The sequence below is a fragment of the Triticum aestivum genome, chromosome 3B (genome assembly GCF_018294505.1).
Source record: "Triticum aestivum cultivar Chinese Spring chromosome 3B, IWGSC CS RefSeq v2.1, whole genome shotgun sequence".
NCBI lineage: Eukaryota > Viridiplantae > Streptophyta > Magnoliopsida > Poales > Poaceae > Triticum > Triticum aestivum.
In genome coordinates, this window is record NC_057801.1 from 778471819 (window position 1) to 778496763 (window position 24945).

Below are 24945 nucleotides of genomic sequence, written 5' to 3' on the forward strand. Positions count from 1 at the left end.
AGGAAAATTAGTCGAGGCCCGTCTGAATTGATACTCTTGGCCCACTTGCCGGCATCAATCGTTGTTGTGGCGGTAGGGTCGTATTTCCACCCGTGCCAGCACCTCTGGTCACACCGCCAGTGTTGCACCGCACACACCCTCGCCTCCTGTAGTGCCGCTTCACTCTCGTCAGGCCGGTCTGCATCCATGCGCTGCCCCCCGTTTACAGATGGTCCGCTCAACTGCCAAAACCCCTTAGTTCTGAGCTACCAGTGTGGAGTTCCTGCTGATTGGTTTCCTTGTTCAACGTACCGACACAAGTTTAGATACGTACTTTTCCGTGAAATAATTTTTTGTTGGAACGGAGGCAAAAGATCTGGCTCATCCATTAATTAAAAGAGGAGTAGAGTGTATTACAAGGTTCCAAAGTCTCATATTACATAGTGATCATTGCTTTCCAGCATGATTGTGCCCTTTTTTGTTGCCCCCGCGGACACCTGAAGATTCACTTCATTCTTGATATTGACAAGTACGATCATAGGTGGGTTGCTCTTGACATTGAAAACTCTAGCATTCCTATCATTCAAAATTGTCCATGAGTTAAGCATGATGAGGGAGGTCATGCCCTTTCTATTGGGGACAGTAGCGCCGGACATGTCAAACCATCAATCTTTGGTGGCATGCTTCAAGGGCGAAGTGAGATGTCCATGTTCCCAATTTGCATCCAATCCTTAGTCATGTCCCAGAGCCTTAAAACGTTAAAACTAAAAACATGATATCAGTGTCAGCCCCAGGCATAGCACAAGAGCCAGACACTTTTAAACCTCAAAACATGATGTGGAGTCGTGGCACTATGCATTGTTGTATCCACGGGCAGAAAGCTAGTAGGTTTGCTTCCATCCCACAACATGAAGTCCAGGGGAGTTTGAAACTGCACGACTTGTATTGTAGACTGGTGAACTTTTGATGTGTTATGTTTCCCTCTGGAAAGGCTCAATCAAGTCTGTTTGTAAACGTCAGCCACATAACATTTTGTTTCTCTTAGCTCACTGCCTTCATAAGGAGCATACGTTCTTCCAGTGCCATATCCGAATGAGATTGATTTGCGAATGCTTTTAGGTGGGGCTGCCTGCGAAGCAGCTATGCTGGGATTTCACATAAAACCAGTACTCTCTTATTATGTATACCACGGTCCAATTTTTCGAGCCATGGTACAGTTATGCCATGGAAAAGGAGATGGCATCAGGTTGCCTCAGTGCTCTTTTGTTTCCAAATAACCTTTTTTTAATCTTTGTTCCCAAATAACCTACAGCCAGTTAGTGTGTATGATGGAATGCTAAGTTATTGAAGTCCCTTCTATTTTTAGCAGCAATTAGGGTTTCATTTGTCATTGCAAGAGTTGCGTCCAGTCTCAGACTTTTGAATTTGACGAATTGGGGAAGATTTCTTGCAGATGTGCAGACAGAACAGTAGGTACATTGAATCATCCGGCGGTATTAAATAACTAGCGAAAAAATTATCATAGTCAGACTATGTAACTACTTTAGTCGGGTCATGTATTTTACTGAACTGATGTTAGGACTTGAAAATTATTTTTCCTTTATTGTTCTACTCCTTTTTCATAGAGAAATTATATTATTTGAAGACGATCAATATCTTGTTTGCCTGATTACTTGATCGTTATTCCTACATAAGTTTATTACTGTACCGCCAAAGATCTTATTAACCCATGTTTCGCACTAAATACTTGACTGATGTTATGGTAGCATATAATTAACATTTTATTTTACATGATGCCACTTCAATCACAGTCGTAGGCCCACATTGGACAGGTCCTCTCCATGATCGCTCTTCCATCATAGAAATGCTAGACTTGGCTATAGAATGGGGATGGGCACACACAAGTGAGAATGGTGTCACTTTGGAAAAACTTCTTGGCACCATGATTGAGGAGAGTGACCCAAGGTTACCGCCTGGATATATAAGACTTGATGAGGTATTTTGCAGTTGGAATATGTACTTATTAGGATGTCTATGATGTACAATTGTTGAGTAAGGATAAGCTAAATTTGTTATGCATTGTCAGATGGCCAGCCGAGCAAAAGTCAACTCTCCACCACTTCGTACTCTCATCCATTCATTGCAGAAGGTATGCAACTTCTGCATTTTGTTATATCATGTATGATTAATTTGCCAAATCCTAAGGAATGACCAGGGTGCTTCATTTAGGTTCTTATATGACATAGTTGTGCTTTCCTTATTAACCTGTATGCAGTTCGGGAACATTCTGTTGCCATTTCATTTTACAAAATAGGCGAGCATTGACTCTGAAAATGTCATCATACTCTGAACGTGAACAGCAAGGTTATGCTACTTGTAGATCACATATAGGTGCGAACGCAGAGAAGACCAACTGTCCCATCAGTTCATGCATTGTGGTTGCACGGGAGACCCGAAATTTGCATTAACCGCCAACTACACACTTCGAAGTTTGCTAACTCCACAATGTGTGTATTGTTAAACTGCACAAATTGTGGCTTCGCGCTCAAATTGCTTCAATGTTCTAGGCGAACACACGGATCCAAAACCAGAAGAGAGCTTGCTCATTGGAAATGGTCTGAAATCAGAACACATTTTGCTGTCCTGCACTACAGAAGTAGCAAGTTTTGATCTTGGCGTGTGGAACTGGTTGTTTCATGCGCTACAAAGTTCTTGATAGGACATTGTAGCGATTCAGCTGCTTTATTTGTAAATTGTAGCATTCCTTTTTCTTGATGATTCTTCCTTACTACTCCCTCTGTTTTTATTTACTCCGCATATTACTGTAGCTTTGTCTTATGTCAAACTCTAAACTTTGACCTATTTTACAGAAAAAATTATTAACACCTATAATTTTTTTATTTACTCTCATATTAATGCACCTTTGTCTGAAGAAAAAATAACACAAAAAACAGGATGGGTGAAAACTGTGTTTGTTTGTGGAAAGCTAGGGTTGCCATAAGTTTAATTAAGTAAAGTTGAAACCTTGCAAATTTTATTCTAGTTTATTCGGAGATTTATGATTGATAGAAGAAGACTTCCAGCATTCTAGTTTGGATTTTGGAACTAATCCAAATGTGTCTACCACGGGCTAGCCTGATTGCGATTTGCAAATGTTAAAGTCATGTACATCATAACTAGTCTGGAGCTAGCGAGATACTTGATTAGTATTTGCAGCTCCTTCACCTAACCAGCAGCCATCTTGAGTCCAATAAATATCAAACGTACCAAAATTGGCATCAAAGATATATGGCGTACTACAGGAAAAACCAAGGAGTTGTGTCACTAGCAAGTTCTATGTCACTTCATCAACAATCAGCTGGCTGGAGTGCCAGGCTCCTCTACATGCTAGATCACAACATAGTGGTGCAACTATGGTTCCGAATGCCTCACATTCACAACAAACTACGCGTGTGTAACTCCAAATTGATGTCTATAACTAGCATGCTCATTTGATATCGGTATCTCTTTGATCCCAAATCATAACAACAGTTGTGTTGGTTTGCTTGCTACTTGCCTGGTAGAGAGGGCTAAGATTGCTAAGGGGGTCTATATAAAAGACTGCAAACGATAGAGGCATGTATGCAACGTGCTTTTATGGACTGCCCTTGTATTTAACAGATGGTTGGTGATCATCTAGATACACTTCATGGAAGGTTGATATTTGAGGACCTCCACCGCTTTTCTTCCATTCCACCGCCAAAAATTCCTATAAATAACGAAACCCTCCAAGATTTTTTTATCAGAACAAATACACGAAAATATACACATCTAACATTCATCTAGAATTTACAAATATAAGAATCTATGCTAATGTGCATCTAAACACTAACATTCAACTACAATCTATAAATAGAGCCTAACATTCATCAACATATGTTAATCAAATATAAGTGCATACTTACCTGTACACAACTTGAGCACGAGGATGATTCAGTACTAGCCTCGGCAGATGCGCAGTTCACTATCAGCGGCGGTGGTGTCAGCCCCCTGCTACAGGCGGAGGAGGCCATCGCGTTGGAGGTCCGAGCACGAAGGCGCGCGAGAGATGGCGAGCACAGGAAGGATGTGACCATGACGGGGGCACGGAGGACGAGGGCCCCGGCGGACGAGGGCGATGCAACGTTCATGGACAGCGGCGGTGGCGAGGTTGGAGGAGGGCTGCCGCGGCGAGGGGGGGGGGGGGTCGGGAGAGTGAGGGGAGTGTTGAGTTTTCAGATGCGGTTCGACTTTTGGAGTGTGGACATAAATGGAACTCTCGCCGTCGGAACAACAACGGCGGGCACTGGCGAAAGCCTGCCATGTCACGTAGCAGCGGAGGGCACTAGTTAGGATCCACCACAACTATCTTCTAGATATATTTAATTTAATTTGGCCCGGGTGGATACAATTTATCAATGGCGGGCATACCATAGGCCCGCCAACTGTTTCCTGATGAACCAATGGCGGGCGATACCTTAGAACCCACCACTGGTGGATTTCACCACGTTGGCAAATTGGAAAAGTTTACGTGTGGCGAGCGTGGGTACTGCCCGCCACTGCTATGACATTACCAGTGGCGGTTCCTTTTTGTCACCCGCCACTGCTAGTTCTCCAGAATAGTTGTGGCGGGTGCCTTGTCGCGCCCGCCACTAATTTGAGTTCACCTATAATCCTTTTCCCACTATTGCCCACCCTGAAAATTCATCTAGCCTTAAGGATGGATCTAGATAGCTAGATTTCTCCGCAAACCCTAGAAGCCACGTAATTAAAATTTGCCAAACCGATTATAGGACGTCTAACTTGGTTTCGCAGGATGCATGACATGTGGTATAGCCTTTGTCATGATAATTAGTTTTCTTTAGGAAACACAGTGGGGAAGGCCCACTGTAACTCATTTTCTATAAATAAATGGAACCTATAAATAAATGGAACAGTCATAGATGGCTATGCACATGTGTGCAATAATTAGTTTATGTATGAGATGGTTATATGATGTAACGTTAAGTGACATGCATGTCACAGTACAACACGTTGGCTGCAGCCAAAGGATTGTCACTTTTATGACCTGCGTGCCAAACCTCGTTATTTTATTTTATCGAGGGGAGTGACAGACATGCTACGAAGGACCCCAGAGCAAGGTGGCTTCAACAGGCGCAAAAGATCATGGATGTTCTTACAACAACACCTCAGAGTACTTCCATGAAGACCTTGGAGGCTCATGGAGACGTTACAGACGCCATGGGCTATACCATATCATGCTATTATGAATTTCCTGAGATATTTATCCCTTTTCGTTTGCACCATTTTGATTGGATAGTAGTTGTTTTTACTAGGGTGATCTCTCGCAGAAAATATCAAGTTCTTACTGCTCTTCACAGTGTAGCAACCATCTACAACACGTAGCTGTTCGAAGTACTTTATGTCCACATGAGTACAGAAAGATTGTGAGGTGTAAGGTAGGTGAAGGTTAGACCTCACAAGCCAAAACACTCGGTTATCTTGATGTTGTAGCAGAATCATTCTGAGCTAGAAGCACAAAGCATCGAAATATGAACAATAGTCATATGGAGATACTATCGGCAAGTTTGCCTACCGGTTGAAGTTTACGCCATGAGCGATGTCCACATCAATGGTTATTAATAAGATAAGGATCTTGAATCATTCACTTCTAATTATGAGAGAAATTGATTTGAGTGGGAGCGCACTTTATATTATAATTTGGTCACCGGTGCTCTGTACAAGAAGCATGCAAAGGACCGAACGTTTTGAAATAACCCAGTCCTTCATTGGGTGCAAGATATAAGAAGGTTCCTTAATGAGTGAGCATATAGTAAACCTAGCTGGCTATGTTGATAGACACTTGCTGCTCTGGAATTTAGAATGCCACAAACACTCGATATAGATATTGTGCTTGCTTCACTCTACCATCTTACAATGGTTTTATCATGAATTACAACATGAATGGGATGGAGAAAAATACAAATGAATTATTTTCTATGCTCAAAACTACGGAAGCAGGAATGAAGAAGAACAAACAAGTGTCGATGGTCAATAAGACCGCTAGTTTCAAGAAGGGCAAGTCCAAGAAGAAATCTCCTGGCAACGGTGTGACCGTGTCTGAAAATAGGAACAACGGTGGAGCTACTAAGGACACTGAATGTTTCTACTGCAAACAAAAGGGACATTGGAAGTGCAACTGCAAGAAATACTTGGCGGATAAGAAGAAGAATGGTTCTTCTGGTAAACTTAAATGTGACACAAAGTTAATGTTATTCTACTTTGTTAGTTCATGTAAATCAAGGATATTTGATACCGATTGGCTGCTTACATTTGCACTATGATGGAGGGACTACAGAAAGATCGCAAGCTGAAAAGGAATGAAGTCGTGATGCCAGTTGGGAATGGTGATGAGATTGTTGCTCAAGCCGTCAGAGTGATCACATCTTTAAATTTACTTTCATGATTTACATAAGGACTTAGTAATTGTTATTTTGTTCCGAAGTTGTGTTAGAACATTATGTTTGGATCATGTTTGATAAGCGACTGTTACTCTTATAAGTCTGAAAAACAATGGTTGTTCAATTTATTATTAGAATATGTGTTCTGGATTTGCCTCTATTATCAGCTTTTTATTCATTATGGATCTTGAAAGTATAAGGATATCAATTACATTAATGCTAAACGTCTTCGGAAGACTGTTAATACCACTTACATGTGGCACTGCCATCTTTGTCATATCGAAAAGTAACGTATGGAAAAGCTTCATAAAGATAGAGTGTTGACTTCTTTTGATCTTGAATCATTTGAAAAATGTGAGGCTTGTCTAATGAGTAAAATGAATAAAACGCCGTTCATGGAGCATCTTGATCAGGTGAGTGAATTATTGGAGATAATACATAATGATGTATGTGGTTCGATAACCACACCAGGGCGTGGAGGATATCTATACTTCATAAACTTGAGTGATGTTTTGAGTAGATATGATTATATTTACTTGATGAAACATAAGTCTGGAACAGTTGAAAACGTTCAAAAATTTCAGCACGAAGTTGAGAATCATCGTGTTAAAAAGATAAAAATTTCTTCGATCATATCGGGGAGGAGAATATCTAAGTGATGAGTTTAGCCAACATCTGAGTGATCATGGAATTCTTTCGCAACTTGTACAAAGTTGAACTAAATCAGTGGCAATTACAACGGATTGGAGGGAGTAACATTATTTTTTGAATTGGATGTATATAGAGACGTTTTAGTGTGTTTGTTCGCCCATTTCTGTTCGTTAGTCCATGTTGAATTTTAGTGAGTTAATTCACTCATTTCAGTTTGCATGTAGTCAATATTGAAATATCCAAAACATCTTATATTCATGAACGCATAAATGGAGAGAGTAGTTTATTAGTTTCAGGATTTATTTGGAAATTTATGATTCATAGAATAAGATGCATGTGGGAGTGGGGACAGATCCATCTTGAGAAATTGGCGCTCAGAGAGGTGATCGGAGCTTGAGGTCAGAAGACATCGTGTCTGAATTAGTTTGCGGAAAATCATTCGTTTGTGAGTCAGCAACTGATATCCCCATTTTCTAGAAAGCATGTTGGATCTCGATTATATTTTAAGTTTCCACCCCACGGAGGCATCCTGGTTTGAATTTTGGAAGTATCAACGTGTGTATATCACGGGCCCATGTGCTGGCAATTTGCAAATACGAAAGTCTTGTGAATCCTAGCTAGGCTGGATTTAGGCCACCTGAAAATGAGTTGGGCACTGCAATACAATTTGCAGTTTAGAGCATAGTTGCATAACTATGGTGTTGAAGAACTCCCGTTCCCAACACACTACATGCTTAACTTCAAATTGGTACGCATAACTAGCTTGCTCATTTGATATAATCTCATTTCCCCCCAAGTCATAACAACAGTTAAGGGAAAATATAAGAGACTATGCAAAGAATAAGTGGCATGTATGCAATGAGCTTTAAGGACTGCCATTGCAAACAAGCAATCTAAATAATTTTATGCGAGACTAGTTTCTTTGATACCAACTGAAACGATCGAAGATGAATGATGACACATCAAATCTCTTACACCCAAACTCTGATATATTTACGAGTAATTCGGGGTGATTTTCTATAGAGTGATCGGATCTGTACAATTACGGGTGGTTTTCTCAAATTGCTTTCTCCAACCACCCAGTGGACTATGTGATCAATCCATCCATGGTGACTTGCCCAACAGACCCACACATCAATGCCTTTTGTTTTCTGTCTTCTTCCTCTGCTCAGGTGCTCTGTTCGTGATGTAAGTGTAATAGGCATTGTTTTTCTTGGCTAACTATGCTCCACTTTATTGACTAATGATAATGTTTGTCCGAATACATTGGAGATCAGGAGGCTGAAGTAACCATAAGTATTTACCTTCAAATAAGACTAGGAGCATCTCCAGCAGCATTTGTATATTTGCACTCAATTGCTATTTTATCAATTTTGTCCAAAAAACCACCTCTAACAGCCTTTGTATAAGTGGTCCTTCCCCAATTGTTTTTACAAAGCTTAGCAAATCTTACCTCCCACCTTGCATATTTGCCAATTCGAAGGCCATTTTGTAAATTTTTAGCAAGCCTCCTAAACGTGGCCCACTTCTTCACTTTGTCTCAATGACAGGTTGGTCCATGTACTAGTGTGTCTTGTGCGTGCGCTGTGTACGTGTGCGTGGTGTGTATGTGCGTGTACACATGTGTTGGGTACGTGTGAGTGTGTTGTGTGCGTGTGTGTACTGTTGTGTTGTGTACCTTTTTTTTGCATTGAATTCTGGAGCTTTATTAATGAACAATCATTGTGTTACAGTCAGCCCGTAGGCACAGAATAAGAAACTCAGGGCTTGCATCAAGCCACCTCTTGGTCCAAGTGTACACGAGTTGTGCTAGTATATGTATATAAATGCGTATGCTAGTGTGCGATGTGTCTATGACAAACTATCCCCACATGTCATTGTGTGTTTCATGCAAATATAACAATCCAACATACAAAAGCTACCAAAGCAAAAAACATTTTGGATTGCTAAACCTTCTCTCATCAGTTTTTAGCGATCCAATATGCAAAGCCTGCTGAAGATGCTCTAAGAGCATATTTAGTGAGGCCATGTGCCTCTAAGTTGGAAGTCGTATTGCCAAAAATGAAAGAGCAAGAAACAAACTAAGATGCCGTTGTAACAATCTCTTTAATAATGCTTCACGCAGGCCACCTGTACCATTATTTATATCATTCATTACTTCTTGGCAATCAGAGGCAATCTCCACGCTGGTGACATTCAGATCAGCAGCAAGGGCTAACGCATTGCGACATGCAGTAGCTTCTAATGGAGCTGCATCAGGGAGAAAATAAAGTTTTAGCGCTGATGCCCCCAACTATTTTCCTGTCGAGTCTCTACACGTAGTGTGTAGTAGGCATAGGTCTTCCCTTCTTTGTCACCTAGCAGGCATGCCAGAACAAGTGGAGAAAGTCGGATCTAAGCTTCAATAGATAGCATCCTCCCTGAGGCCCGAGCGCCTCCCATTCCCAACTCACTACATGCGTCCAAATGTTGATTACTAGTACCTATCTCTCTTTTACCCCAAATACTAGTTTCATTCGTGTTCATTTGAGTGGTACTGCTACTACCTGCTGGCCTAAAGGAGCTAAGATAGGTAAGAAGAAATAGAAGAAGAGACTATATCCATTCATAGTAGACATGTATGCAATGAGCATTATAAGGGTGACATCAACGTTTAATGAATGGTTGGTGGGTAATTGCAGTGCACGTCCTATGTGCTCCACCCCAGCCACATCTCCACCGTGCAACGTCCTCGTGATTTGGAAAGTATTGTGTATATGCTTTGGATTAATTTCTATATCTGTTAATTCAATTTAACATATATATGACTCGTATAATGTTGTACTTCCCTGCAGACATTGGTCCCACACACCATAGAGAACCTGTTCAACCCACTCATGGACGCATTTGATGGAAAGATAGCAACATATATTTCCACTCATCGCACTCTTCCCCTTCATCTTCTTCTAATATGGTTCTTGAAGTGTGGGCTAGTTCACTTCGGGGAGTAGATCGGCGCGTTGAACCCCAGAAAAAAAAACCATTCTTGCTGATTCTGGCAAGTATTGCAAAGGGAGTTTGGCAAAACTTTCTGAGCCTGTTTTTTTTAAAGAAAAGGAGTAATACCCCCGGCCTCTGCATCTGGACGATGCATGCAACCACTTTATTAATTATTCATAAAAGTCCTTACAAAGAAATACAATGGTAAGTCTGAAGCCACAGTCTATGCAGCATCTGTCGCTATTCCTATCCAGTTGATGAAGGGATGCTGATATTCCGGGCCTAATACCACATACCTCGCAACCAACCCTAACATCCAAGACCTGAGACCCCAACCTAGCCACTTGCCGGGTCTGGGGCACACACTGGTCCGACGTGCTCTCAGAGGCTGCCGCCGCAAACTGCCACCGCTCCATCTTCAGAACTGTACTGATGCATCAAACTTGCTCGGTCTAGCTATCGTCGACGCCACCACGGCGCCCAACGACACCTCCTCTCTGCGTGCAAACAGCTGAGCACGTCGTGGTCGCCATTTATACACCTCAGCACCATGCTGCCAAGTACCACCAGCCGACACATCTTGAAGTCTTTGGAAGATCTGTCGTGCGTAACACTTACCGACCAGGCATGACAAAGCGTAGCACCTGTCGGCAGGCATGACTTGACATCTCCACCGAAGCTCCGTGCAAGACGAAGCCGCTCCACCTTCTGCCTCTGACTTCCAGCACTGCTCCACAAACGATGCTCCCAAGAGAGGAACGACACCGCAGTGCCGCCATCGTCCGATCTGGAACACTAGATCCTAGGGTGTCCCCTGGAGCAGCTCGAGTGGGTCGACAATAGTTCACGACGATGCCTCCATCAAGGTAACATCATAGAACGCCGCCATCGCCTGCCGTCGGCTCGGTTTTCACCAGCAACTATGTCTCCCCAACTGGTAGCCGAGACTAGATGGTGGATCTCGAGATCCGATCACCAAGCCTCTGGCCGGCCATCTCTGACGAAGAAGATGACCACCACCACTGGCCAGCGGGACGACGCGAGATTAAGTAGGGCGTTGTCAGCGTGGTCCTGGCCAGCACCACCGGCGCTAGGCCCGTCGGGACCACGCCCCATGACCGAGGGCAACGGCAAGCGCTGCCAAGACGGGGACGTAGACCCGCAGCCCAGATCCGGCCCACCCACGTGCCGCCAAGTGGCCACCACCAAGCGCCGTTTAGGGGCAGCCCCGCCGCCGTGAGGGACGCCGCCCCACCGGTCGCCGCGAGATCTGCGCGAGGCCATGGCGAAACGACGAGGACGCCCCGCCGCCACCTTCCCCGGGGACCACGCGGGCTTCAACCGGTGTCCCCTCCGGCGGCGGTGAAGCGGGGGAGGAGTGGGGAGGGGCGGCTGGCGGCGCGGTTAGGAGTGGCGAAACTTTTTGAGCCTGTATTTTCCGCAAATTTGAGGAGTATTTTTTTCTGAGTTCTTGGTCGTGTTTCTTGGATGAGATTTGTTGGTGAGATCTCAGTAGTGCTGGTGGAGATAGCCTGCAGCAGACTCCCTCCCCGTCAACCGGAGCTGCCGCGTTGAGTCTCTCGGTCCCCGGCACAAGCGCGTTTGACTCTTCTTCATGGATGCCAATACCACCGAGCCCCTGTCATCACAGGACGAAGAGGTTATGTGCGGGAAGTAGCACGCCGGCAGATGATCGACATCAACATTAAGGGCACCTCTCTTAAAGTATGTACAGCAGCGAGTACCTAATCCAATCCCTCTATCTCCGTGGACGCGCCCGAGCGCGTCACGGACCATGAACGATCACGCCTAAATTTTTTTTGCCTCCGTGGCCGTCTACCGCATATCCATGCAACTCATGCAATGTAAACAATAAACTAATATGGATCAACAAACTAGCAACAAATGGACATAATTCGGATATAATTGGAAATAATTCACATTGCCGCATTCATCAAACAACCAAAAGAACTTGTTTTGATCGCCGAAGAGTACTTAAACATCAAAAATAAAATAAAATGGAGAGACGGAAAAGGGCGGAGGAAATCACACTTCCCTTGTTGGCCCCTTACCCTTTCGGTTGCCGATGTGGTTGTAACCCTCCATGTAGGCGTCGACGGCCGGAGGGGGAGGGGGTGTCCTCATCGTCGTTGGAGCTGGAGCCGTTGGTGAGGTCTGAGTCGTCGTCGGAGCTGGAGCCGTTGATGAGGTCCGAGTCGTCATTGGAGGAGATTTGTCCGGTCATCCTCCGGGTCACGCGCGCGAGAGTTAACCTTGTTCTCTAGGTGTTCATCATGTTTATTTCGTTGCATTAGTTCGTTCATGCATGTTGTTGAGTTAGAGGCTTGAGGCTACGGCACGGTAGTGAGCGTGCTCGTAGAAGTGTGGGGACGAGTACACATCCAAGCTAATAGTGGCTAGTTAGATAGTTGAGTTAGCATCAGCTGAGTACGATGCAGGTACGTGTAGTTTGCATGGATGTGTTGGTTAGCAAGTACAGCTCACCGGAGTCAAAGCGGCCGAGTCGTGCTGCAGATCGGCGTGGAGCTAGAAGCGGACGCAATCAGTTGAGGCGTGCGTCAAGTGTGCCGTTGTGTGTAAGCTCATGTCTATTGCAAACTTGGATTTGACTCAAGCATGTACGTACAGTAATAATCGGATCAAGCAGCTGGCTTGGCCGGCGGGTCTGCATGCAACATAGTGGGGTTAGTGGGTGCATGTGTGCTGTGTAGGTCTGGTACTTAAAAGACATGTACTCAGTTCATTTGCGTTGAAAGAATACACGAGAAAATGGCACAAGTTGTGTGCGATGCCAACTTCGTGTGTGTGTGTGTGTGTGTGTGTGTGTGTGTGTGTGTGTGTTCTTCAAGCTCCAGTTCGTGTGTGTATTCTTCCACCTTCCTCCTTGGAAACCCAACAACACGGTCCTCCTCCTCGGCCAGCCGGGTAGCCTTCGCCTTGCCACCGCCTCCGCCGTTGCCTCGTGCTCCGACTGCTTAATGTTGAGCCGGAGAACTTTGGCGCTCCTAGATTCGTGACACATTTTTTTTGAAAGAAATTCGTGACACATTTGCCTTAACATATTAAATTTTTGGTATATTACTGAAATACAAAACCAGGATGTTCGCATTGTTGCTTGTTCTGTAATAAGATTATCCCATGCCGAGTATAAGTCAAACAGATTGCTTATGTTATCCTAAATCCCAGTTGTGTATATCACCCACTATTTTAAATCATAGAAAGTATCTCTGCACTTTTATTGTTATAGTTGCATCTTTTTGTTCTCTCTCTATATACACGCTTCTTTTTATAATTAGGCAAATAAATTCAGCAAATTTGTTTTACGAAACTGTATACTCTCACATTTGTTTGCCTTTTGAAAGACTCAATCAACTCTGTTTGTAAACGTCAGCCACATAACATTTTGTTTCCCTTAGCTCACTGTCCTCATATCGAGCTTATGTCCGTCCAGTGCCATATCGGACTGACATCGGTTTGCGAATGCTTTTAGGTGGGGCTGCCTGCGAAACAGCTATGCTTGGATTTCACATAGCACCAGTATTCTCCAATTACATGTACCACTGTCCAGTTTTTCTAGCGATGGTACGATTATGCCATGGAAAAGAAGATGGCATCAGGTTGACTCAGTGCTTTCTTATTTCCAAAATCCTACAGTCAATTAGTGTGTAATGTGATGCTAAGTTACTGATGTCCCTTTCATTTTTGGCAGTAATTATGGTTCCATTTGTCACCGCAAGAGTTGCGGCCAGTCTCAGACCTTTGGATTTGATGAATTGGGGAAGATTTCTTGCGGATGTGCAGAAACAACCGTAGGTACATACATTGAATCATGTGGCTGTAGTAAATAACTAGTGAAAAAATTATCATAGTCAGACTATGTAACTACTTTAGTCGTGTCATGTGTTTTACTGAACTGACGTTAGGAATTCGAATTGTTTTCCTTTACTGTTTTGCTCCTTTTCCTTTTTTCGCTTAGAGAAATTATATTACTAGATGACCCGTTGCGCCAATGGCGCAAAGGCCGACGGCAAGGAATTTATTGTAAGAGTGGTGATAGAAAAAATCAGACACAGATCGAAATAATGAGTACTTTGCGCCGATAGCGCAAAGGGTGAGAGCAAACCTGGCATTCAAAACCATGCACATAAGAATATTTAGACACTGAGTGGAAGATAAGGCAATAGATACTTAGGTATAATGTTGATACACTATGTTACAATTTATGGTAGCTTATTTACATTGCTTTTAGTAAGCAAGCTACATAAGTAGAGATGCATCATATAGATAGGTCTGGTCATCCCAAGCATTCAAACCATTTAAATAAGAGTGGTTTAGAGATTAATAATAAAATCCTTAAAGCATAAAGAAATATAAACTTAGGTATGATATTTATAGAAAACATTATATATTACTCCCTCTGTTCCAAAATATAAGACGCTTTGACAGTTCAAATGACCACATCGACTAAGTAGCTCCTCATGGTAGGTGTGTCCGGTGGGCTGTCATTGGCGAAAGCACAAATGTATTCCATATGACCGAACTCGTCGTCTAAGCTCTCAAAATGTCTTCGGATTGTAAAGTGTATCGTCAAGGTGCTCTGCAATATATCTTACTTATGTCGTCTTCGGTTGATTCCAGAATTCCAGAATGAAACTGGTATAGGTTGTACTGAAAAGCACTAAAAAGAGTTGAATAGATTAGCACCAAAGTAAGTTAATATGTAGCAAGCATAAAAGTCTTCTCACTGATTATCTTTAACCATCATGTAACATAATCACCTAAATCACTAAACTCCCTGGGGTTAAAACTCATGGGAACGACTATTTCGCACATCAGTTTTGGCTCTTTCCTCTCATGTTTTTTTAAAAGCACTCGTTCCTCCCGAGTGCAATGGCCCGTTTTGCTGGAGTGTGAAGTTTGTGTGCTCGGGCACCATGGTGCCCTCTAAAAAAAATGCAAAAGCCATATTTTAAAATTTCAAAAAAAATTGAAAATAATTTTGTGGAAACTTCCATTTTTATTGCTGACACTACGGATCCATGGAATTTTGTTTGAAAAGAAATGTAATTTGTAAGCTGTACAGAAAAACAAAATTCTGGCGAAAAAATTCCGGCCCATTTGAAAATACATATGTGTCTTTTTTTACACCACGTGGGAAAGCAAGATGTTATAAATTTTTGCAAATATATAGTATATATGTGTGTGCATGTTGACAATAGGTTTCAATTTTTTTGAGCTGTATAAAATGTTTTTTTAAAACAGGCACCATGATGCCCATGCACATCTTGCAATATTCGGTTTTGTTGGGACTGCGGAGGAACGGCGCTCGGGCGCGTTTAGTGGCCGTGGTTAAATGGACAGTTGTAAATTCTGGTGCAATAAATGCTCTGCATGTTCATTTGTCTGCAGACTTAAGATTAATTAAGAAAGGATGATTTTAAATCCCAATTTGCAAATTGATTTCTGTTCATGTTCGCGGTGCAAAAAAATGGCCTATCCTATCAGATTTTGGACGATAACATTTCATAATTTGCAAAATAATAAATTTACATGTTCGTTGTGCAAATGATGATTAAATTTCAGTATTTGCAAATTAGGATTTGTTCAGGTTCACCATGCAAAAAATGCGACTACATTTTACAATTTGAAAATTGGGATTTGTCCATGTTGACCATGCAAAAAATGCCCTAGCACATTGTAAGTTTTCTAGTAGGTTGGGATTAATTAGACCTAATACAAAAATCAAATAGGGGATGCATTGAAGAGGCTGGCGTGGGATGGACACTTTTGACTGAGAGCAAGCGAGCTCGGATACTCTTCGGAGTTTCCGGTTTTGCTGGCCGTTTTTTAAGCGGTGTAGTGTAAAGTGGCGTGGGGGTAGGAGGACGGCGCGCAGCACATGTCGCTCCACTCCATTGCCATCTCTTCACTGCTTCTTCCCCTCGCCTCTCTCCTCCTCTGATCTTGAAATCCCTGCGCATGGTGGATGGCACCTCTCCCCTCTTTCTCTTCCCCGCCCAAGTTTTCCATCCTCCACTGATGCGCACGGTTGTTCGGGAGCAAGAGGGGGGCCGCCTCCTGTGCCATGGCGCTGCCCAACGGCAGGCCCGGACACTCGAGTCGAGCGCCTGTTGCCAGAGTCGGCTTGAGCGGCCGCCACCTCCTCTCCTCTCCAATCGGGATCTCGGACCTCACCAGCAGAGCCCTCGTTTTCAAGGAAGGCAGCCATCCCCAGAGATTGAGGATACCTCCCGACGAGCATGCTCGTGGTTGCCCACATCCCAGAAGTGCATGGGAGCCAGTGTCTTTGGGCAGAGGTGGGTCTCCTTGCCGGCGACCTCACCGTCTTGTCGGCGACTCCACTGTCAGAAGTATATCTGCAGGTATGGTAGCTTCTACACCCCCTCTATTCTTTGATAATGTTTTTTCTTTGTTGCTGTTGTTGCAGAAAACAGCCAAAACATGCTTGAGATTTCAGTAAAAAAGGATTTTGTTTTACTGTGTTCACTCTAAAATTTTGTTCTGACCATTTCAGTGGGGGATCTTCATTGCTTCTTCAGGCTGGGGAGGCTGCTCTACGCCGGGTCTTTTTCTGCTTCCTATGTTGTGTCGCTTCTTCTTCAGTCTCACTCACTCAGTCGTTACTGTTGACACTTGTCACAAATACAGGAAAGTGGTATTACTGACATTGAGGGAGTTTGACTCCAGTAATGCATGTTATGGTGGAACAACTTCCCTCTTGAATTGGAGTGACTTCGGTTGAAAGTCGATGTTCGGATGAACGTTACGGCCTTGTAGCCTGCACGGATAGCACGGTTAGTCACCCAATATGGCCATCTAACTGTTGCACTAAGTGGATTCAGTTTCTCTTCCTTTTGTCTCCGTGCAACACTCATTTGATGTTCCATATTATGTCCAGGTTTATGCAGAGGGACCAGCTCGGCCTATGGGTGGAACTGTTGTAGTTGCTATGCTTATTGGTCCAAATGCATCTATTTCTTTTGAAAGCAAATATATAGAGCTTCTCACATGACTCATGTTTACGATCTCTACAAGCCTCATCTTGCAAGTGAATATCCGGCTAGGATTCTATCACTTGTTTTTGTTTGTTTGTTTTAGGCATCTAAATAAACAATTTTCTCAACCAGGTACCATTTTGTCTTTTCATAGTATTATATCATCTGTACACATTATAGCTAGGTGTTAATGCGAAACTTTCTCAAACATGCGATTGGGGACCATATAGTTCCTAATAAAAAAGAAGCCTCATATAGTTTGTCTATATATAATTCCTAATAAAAAAAGGCATATATGCAGGTTGGGGACATAGGTGTGTGGTTGCTGAGTTATCTGCATAGTTTTGAACTTCTGATAAGAAAAATCCACCGTCGCCATGCTACTATGTCCTTTTTAAGTGGCCTGGATCCGCTCGTGCTTGGTGCAGCGAGATGCATGGCGCTGCGGGAGTTGTGGCGGACATGGACAAATGAATTCACATGATCTTGAGATTGCATGGGACCCTATGTTGTTCACACATAAGGTGTATGATCTTGACCTCGCTGAACCCTGTCTTGGTAAATTTATCAGTTCCTTACATCTGTCTGTGTAACTTTGAACCCAGTTTAGACATACTCAGTTTCATAGGGCAGACGAGTAAGGAAAAGCAATTGATGTTGTTAAGAAGCATTGGGGAAAGTCTGTATCTTGGAATCGCTTATGTCTATTGTTTCAATTGCTTGTATGATAAAATTTATTGCGTGAAGAATTTGCTTTTGCAGTTTGCCTGGTTTAATACTCTATTCATTTACTTTGCAGCTCATAACACTTCTGTTGAAACTACTTGTGAGCGGATGTTTACGCCATTAATGCCGATCATTATATTGGAGGATTTAAAGTAGGTAATATACTATCATGTTTAAATAAATTATCATCTTATTTGTTTAAAGAACCTGCATGTTGTGACACCTGTTGCACCAATTGACATTGTTGACGACATAAAAAAAGAAGCTTGAACTAATATTAAGTTTTGCAATTGAGAAGAGGAGCATGAGGGAATATGATGTGACATGTGAGTATCTTCTCTCTATGTACATCATTGGTAATATCTATTCTCTCACTATTTGTCATACAGTTCCACCAAATGTCACAAGTACCTAATACAAACCAAGGGCTTCCTTTAATAACTATAAGTTTTAGATCACCAAGAAACAAATTCTACACTAATGTTGGTAAGCATCAGATTCCCATGTCACGGCCAAAAAGAGCAAGCACATAGTATTGTAAGAATGGACCATAAAACTAAGCGATGTAGCAGAGGAAGGTGGCAAACCTTAATCACAGCACGACATCCGCTAGCTACTGGTGGATTGAACAATACCTGAAAGAAGAACATAGAAATACACATGTCAAAAAGAGGCCAAGACATGGACTGGATCGAATGCATATCCTACCGGAAAAGAAACAATAGTTGGAGGTTTGCCATCATGGAAGGAGGTGGATAACAACTTTTTGTCAGATTTTATTGGCCACCACACAAATAAATAGAAATCGTAACATCCCCATGATTGATAACAGGAAATAATAATTTCAAATCTCAGAGAGAGTGGCACACACAGAGAGTGAGAGAGAGAGAGGGAGACTTAGACACCATTCATGGCAGTAAAAATGAGTGCAGGCCGCAGAACTGATCATATGGGAAGAATACCCTTCGAAATTATATCCCAAAAGCTAGCCGCAGCCAATACAACTATCAGATATTAGAAAATGGTATTATAGATGTGGTAATGCCTAAAGTGGCTGAACAAATCATGCTCATATGCACATCACAACACAGACACACACCCACGCACGCAATCACAACACAGACACGCACACACGCATGCGCACGCGCACACACCATAAACGTGCTCATATGCACATCACAACACAGACACGCACACACAGCAGCAACAAATAGGCGTGTGGCGCATCGCACGGGGAAGACAAAGACACAACCAGTAGAGCGAGGAGCAGATAGCCACCCTTGCCATCGAGCCGTTCACACAAAAAGGGATCAAAGAGTAGGACGTTTCCTATTCTCAAACCTGCCCATCATAGGGAGTAATTATCAAACAGAGAAACAAAAGGAAAAGAAAAGCAAGAAGTTCCCTTCTTCCACCCGTTTTTTATTTTCTTTCGCTTATATACATCAGACCAACACACAAGCACTTTAACTATTATAAACATAATTCCCAATTCAAGAACACGGTTGAATATTAGAGCACCACATACTACTCTTCGTAAAGTAAAACCGGGCATGCCAAGTCATGATTGTGCTATTAGTCAGTAGGTACATTACAAAGCGTGTTCATGCTAAGAACATCTGCTATTAGATTCTTATAACCACACTTCATGTTTCTATTTTCTAAATTAAAATAAGTGATCTCACTACAGTAAAAAACAAACACATATATAACTGACATAATTACCTCGTGAAGCTATTAGCAGAATATTATGCTATCCTAATCATATTGCCAAATCACAATTGACCGATTCTAGTCTAGGCTTTAAATTTGAAAAGGGAGAACAACTCACCATGGTCTTTGATTTCTTCTTGGACCCATGTTTCCTATCACCAGTCCCCTCCCCGCCGCCTGAATCCTCATTGATCTATGCAAATTTTCAAACGAAAGCATCCAAATAACCAATATGTATATTCAAAATAGAAAAATCAAATTAATAAAAGCTATCTAATTGATGGAAGGATCTTCATTTTATAATGGAATTAACTCTATCAGGCAAACTGTGATGTTTTGGCATCCACGATCAAAACATCAATATAAAATTCAAATATTTAGACATGACAATGAGTCATGATGTCAAAAAAAACAGAGTTTTTCTCATTTATGTGGGACAAAATACATAGTTGATATGCTTAATAATAAGTTAACAAAGATGGCACCCAATGACTCAAACACTAAAGCTTTGGCTTCACCATAACAAATTAATCTTTGCCATGTACAGTCTAGCCCTCAATACCTGGCATCTCATTTTACAATTGAACTCTCTTTTACCTTGGCAAGCAGCAGTAATGTAGTAGTAGCACTTCTTTCTTATGTACTCATGTTGGACAGAACAAATATTAGATACTGAAAACTCATGTTACACATGAAGCCAAATAAGCATTTTTTCATAAACCAAAAGGATAAACTCACCCTGGGGTAGACTGCAATCATCTAATAATCACATCAATCGTGTATAATCTATTCAAACAGATTTGTCGGTCAAATTATGACAATTAGCGTCCACCATGTAGCTTTATTAAGGGTGTTGTTCGATGCCGGGCTGCAAAGCATAAACACGCATTACTGCATTTAAAACTATGCTGCTGAAAAAATAAGTAAGTGGTAAGAATTATGAAAATATACAACACACTTTGCCATGGATTGCAAAAACTAAAAAAGAAAAGGATGCCCAGTATGGACTCTTCTATATGTGCACCTTTTATTTCCTACATGAAGAAGAATAAGAGATGAACCACTAACCTAGCAAGCAGTCAAGCAAACCTGATGGTACTGGTCTCTTGCGATCGAGGCCAATGCGCTTGACTTGGTGCTGCGTGGTACTGCCTTCATGTTGCAAGGCTTTCTTACTCTTGTTGTCCTCTCCCTTGAATGAAATGAACAACAGGTACATACACCATAGAGAAAATGTAAGGAACTGAACATATGACATATCCTTCATCAATTCTTAAATAAAAAACTAAAGTTCAGGTTTTCTCAATGGCTCATAGCCTTCTCTTCAATCCTTGCTTCTCACAAAGAGTTTTCCTCTCCCTCCGATGCAATGAACAACAAGTGCATACACCATAGAGAGAATGTTAGCAACTGAACATATGACATGTCCTTCATCAATTCTTAAAAAAAAACTGAAAATGAAGCTCTTCCCATTGGATCATAGCCTTCTCTTCAATCATTGCTTCTCACAAAGTGTTTTCAGATTCACAAATAACCAAGGAGGCAACCAACAACATATAGTAGCACATAGCAACAACACAAGTAGAGTTAGGCCAAGCAGAGCCAAGCCTGGCAGCAGCAGAACCCACATCAAACACATCTACCAGCATAAAATCAAAAGAGAGAGAGAGGAGGGGGGAGGAAGGAGCTCACCTGCCTGAAGAGACAAGAAGGGCTTAAGGAGGAGGGTCGTGGATGACGGGTGGCTGGGCGGGCTCATATTTAAGCAGTTTTCATTGCTGGCCACAAAAGCTTCATCTAGAGACTGAAATCATAAAAGTTGTGTGCATAAAGACGAAGATAAAATCACTCTAAGCAAGATGAGAACGAAAAATTGAAAAGCTCATTGTACCTATTAAACTAAGGACAGGAATGGCCTTTATTGAACTAACATACTGTACCTAAGAGACTGAGAATCAGGGACAAACTTTATTAAACTAAATAATTGATAAAATTGGGCATTTAGAATTCCTCCTAGATATTTTGAGCAGCAGAGGTCAGATATGTTTCGAGCCCAGTAAAAATATGCATGCTTTCACATGTTTCAGACATATTTAATCTCTTCTATGTGTATGCATACACAGAAACAAGAATGTCTAAAAATATAGGCGTGCATGGAAAGACAAGGACCAGATTCTTGCCTGAATGTCTAAATGAACACACAAGAATGTTGCGCTGGTCAAATCGCCCACCTCGTGTCATTGCTGCCGACACCGTCAGCGTTGATATACATGTACTCCACGACTGTGCTGCTGCCTCTGGTAATCAGCACAAGAACCCGTCACAGTGGATGCTCACAGGAGCTATTGGCATCAAATTAGGAATCATTGTATATAGTTTTTCAAACTATAAGCTTATAAAAAAGCAAATACATCAAGACCAACAAAACAGCCAACGGTTGCAACCATAGCCTAAGTTAGAGAAAGAACAACCTAGCCAGAGTATACCTGCAAGCCAATAGAAGCCATGATGAACAAGGGCTTACCACCCCATCTCCCCTGCAGCTCCACCCCAGTGCGATGGGAGCGCTGCCCCCGCTGCTTCTTGCCCCGGTCACCGGCCACGCTGCTCCTTCGCCCCACCACCGGCCTCCCCTGCTCCTCCACCCCCACCGTCAAGACCCAGCTGCGATGCTACTCCTCAATTTTCCTGCGCCACCCCTCTTCTCCTGCGGATGTGACCCTTCTCTTCAAGGAGAAGCCGGCATGCGGGAGGATCCGGCAGGATCCGGTAGAAGGAGATGAGGAGAGGCGGCGCTGGGCAGAGGAGAAGGAGGAGAAGGGGCGCGGCGGCGGCGGTCGTGATCAGGAGAGGAGGAGAGACGAGGCATGGGGTCTGGAGATCGAGGATGGGCGGGGATTGGCAGCTAGGTTTTCACCTGATTCCACCGCGCACAGAACATACGGGACCCTGAGGTTTCTTCTCAATGTAGCTGTAAAACGGGCCCGTGAAAAAAGGAGCCCCACACGTCATTCACTCAAGCATGAAAGATCAATGTCCAAAAAAACTAACCGCGGGATTTTTGACAGCACTGTAAAATCGGGCCAGCGAGGCAGATCGTGCGGCCAGAACGCATGCGCGCCGCGAATGCCCCTAGAATGGCGGGTACTCTAGCAGCTTTTATATGTTAGATTTGAAGCTGATTAGTATTTTGTTTTACTGATTAGTCAATAGTTATTTCTACACAAGCTTATTACTGTACCGCAAAAGATCTTATTAACCCAAGTTTAGCACAAAATACTTGACTGATGTTATGGTAGTATATAATTACCATTTTATTTTGCAGGATGCCACTTCAATCACAGTTGTAGGCCCACTTTGGACAGGTCCTCTACATGATTGTTCTTCCATTACAAAAATGCTAAACTTGGCTGTGGAATGGGGACGGGCACACACAAGTGAGAATGGTGTCGAAAAACTTCTTGGCGCCATGATTGAGGAGAGTGACCCAAGGTTACCACCTGGATATATAAGACTTGATGAGGTATGTCTTGCAGTTGGAATATGTACTTATTAGAATGTCTATGATGTACAACTGTTGAGTAAAGTCAAGCTAAATTTGTTATGCAATGTCAGATTGCCTGCCGAGAAAAAGTTAACTCTCCACCGCTCGGTACCCTCATTCATTCATTGCAGAAGGTATGCAACTTCTCCTTTTTTGTTATATCTAGTATGATTAATTTGCCAAATCCTAAGGAATTACCAGGGTGCTTCATTTCGGTTCTTATATGGCATAATTTTTTCGATAAAGGACATTTCATTCAATGATATATCGAGGTGATACAAACGCATCGAAAGAATGCCCGGCCTCTGCATAGCACGATGCACACAGCCCATAAGTCCATCCGTCCCAAAAATAAAAAATGTTTTACAACTCAAGAATAAATAAATCTGTCCAGCCTATGATGTGGCAGATCCTAACCGGAGATCACACCGCCATCCATGGGGCTAGAAAACCTCCCTGGCCGTATGCCCCAGCCGCGTAGACGCCGTCATAAATAGGTCCCTGTCGTCCGGCTTCTGCAGGATAGAATTGTGCCAACGCGGTTCAACTCTAAAAATGTTATCATAATTCCTTAATAATATGTATGCAGTTCTGGAACATTCTAAATGTGAACAGGAAGGTTAAGCTGCTTGTAGATCTCATATAGGTGCCAACGCGGTCAAGACCAACTGTCCCAGTCAGTTCATACATCTTGGTCGCATGGGAGATTTGAAATATGCGTTAACCGCCAACTACACACTTCGAAGTTAGATAACTCCACAATGTGTATATTGTTAAACATCCAAAACCAGAAGAGCGCTCATTGGCATTAGTTTGAAATCGGAACACATTTTGCTGTCCTGCACTACAGAAGTAGCAAGTTTCGATCTTGGCGCGTGCAGCTGGTTGTTTCATGCACTACAAAGTTCTTGATAGGACATTATAGCGACTCAGCTGCTTTATTTGTAAACAGTAACGTTCCTTTGTCTTGATGATTCTTCCTTACTACTCCCTCTGTTTTTTTACTCTGCATATTACTGTAGCTTTCTCTTATGCTCTATAAACATTAACCAAGTTTACAGAAAATTTTGTTAACATCTATAATATTTTTTATTCACTCTCATATTAATACAGCTTTATTGAAGATAAAATAACACCAAAAACAGGATTGCTGAAAATGGTACTTTTTGTGGAAAGATAGGGTCGCCATAAGTTTAAGTTTAATTAAGTAAAGTTGAAACCTTTTGATTTTATACTATTTTATTTGGAGATTTATGATTGATACAAGAAGACCTGGTATCAAGCATGCTTGCATCCAGCATACTAGTTTGGATTTTGGAACTAATCCACATGTGTCTACCACGGGCTGGCGTGATTGCAATTAGCAAATACTAGCCGTCAACCCGTGCACCTGCACGGGCTAGCGGCTGTGCTACAAATTATTAATAATTTTAGAGTAAATATATAAGAATTTGAATACCACCACTTAGTGCAAATATTCCAAAATTTTATGATTTTGAAAACCTAATTGTTGTTACACAAAGTTTGCTTTCTTGTAGGGGTTCACATAAACCTTCCTACTTGCGTTTGTATTTATCTTTTTGAAGGATAGAAACGTTGAGTAGAAGAAACTTGTGATTAATATATGCTGGAAAAATGTGTCGTGGCGATAGCAATATACTTTTCTACTAAGGTAATTCAAGAGGTTTATAAATTACAGCTACAACTCCATGAACCATAAAATATGAACTTTTTTTTTACTTTTCATAGAATACCACACTGAAAATGAGTTATAGTGGAAGGTTTATTTTTCAAAATGCCTTTGAGCAGAGTAGAAGACACTAATAATTAGTTGTTG

At 42.3% G+C, this 24945-nt stretch overlaps 1 protein-coding gene and 1 pseudogene across 1 annotated transcript; both read left to right on the plus strand.

Annotated features, from left to right (window-relative positions):
* Nucleotides 1-600: 600 nt before the first annotated feature.
* Nucleotides 601-2447, plus strand: LOC123067880 (uncharacterized). Its single transcript, XM_044490480.1, is given in 6 exon segments — nt 601-675; nt 971-1015; nt 1017-1190; nt 1772-1975; nt 2066-2128; nt 2340-2447. Coding segments are annotated over 6 exon segments (669 nt in total).
* Nucleotides 2448-6044: 3597 nt separating this feature from the next.
* On the plus strand, nt 6045-23832 carry LOC123067881 (tRNA (guanine(26)-N(2))-dimethyltransferase-like; annotated as a pseudogene).
* The last annotated feature ends 1113 nt before the right edge of the window (nt 23833-24945 follow it).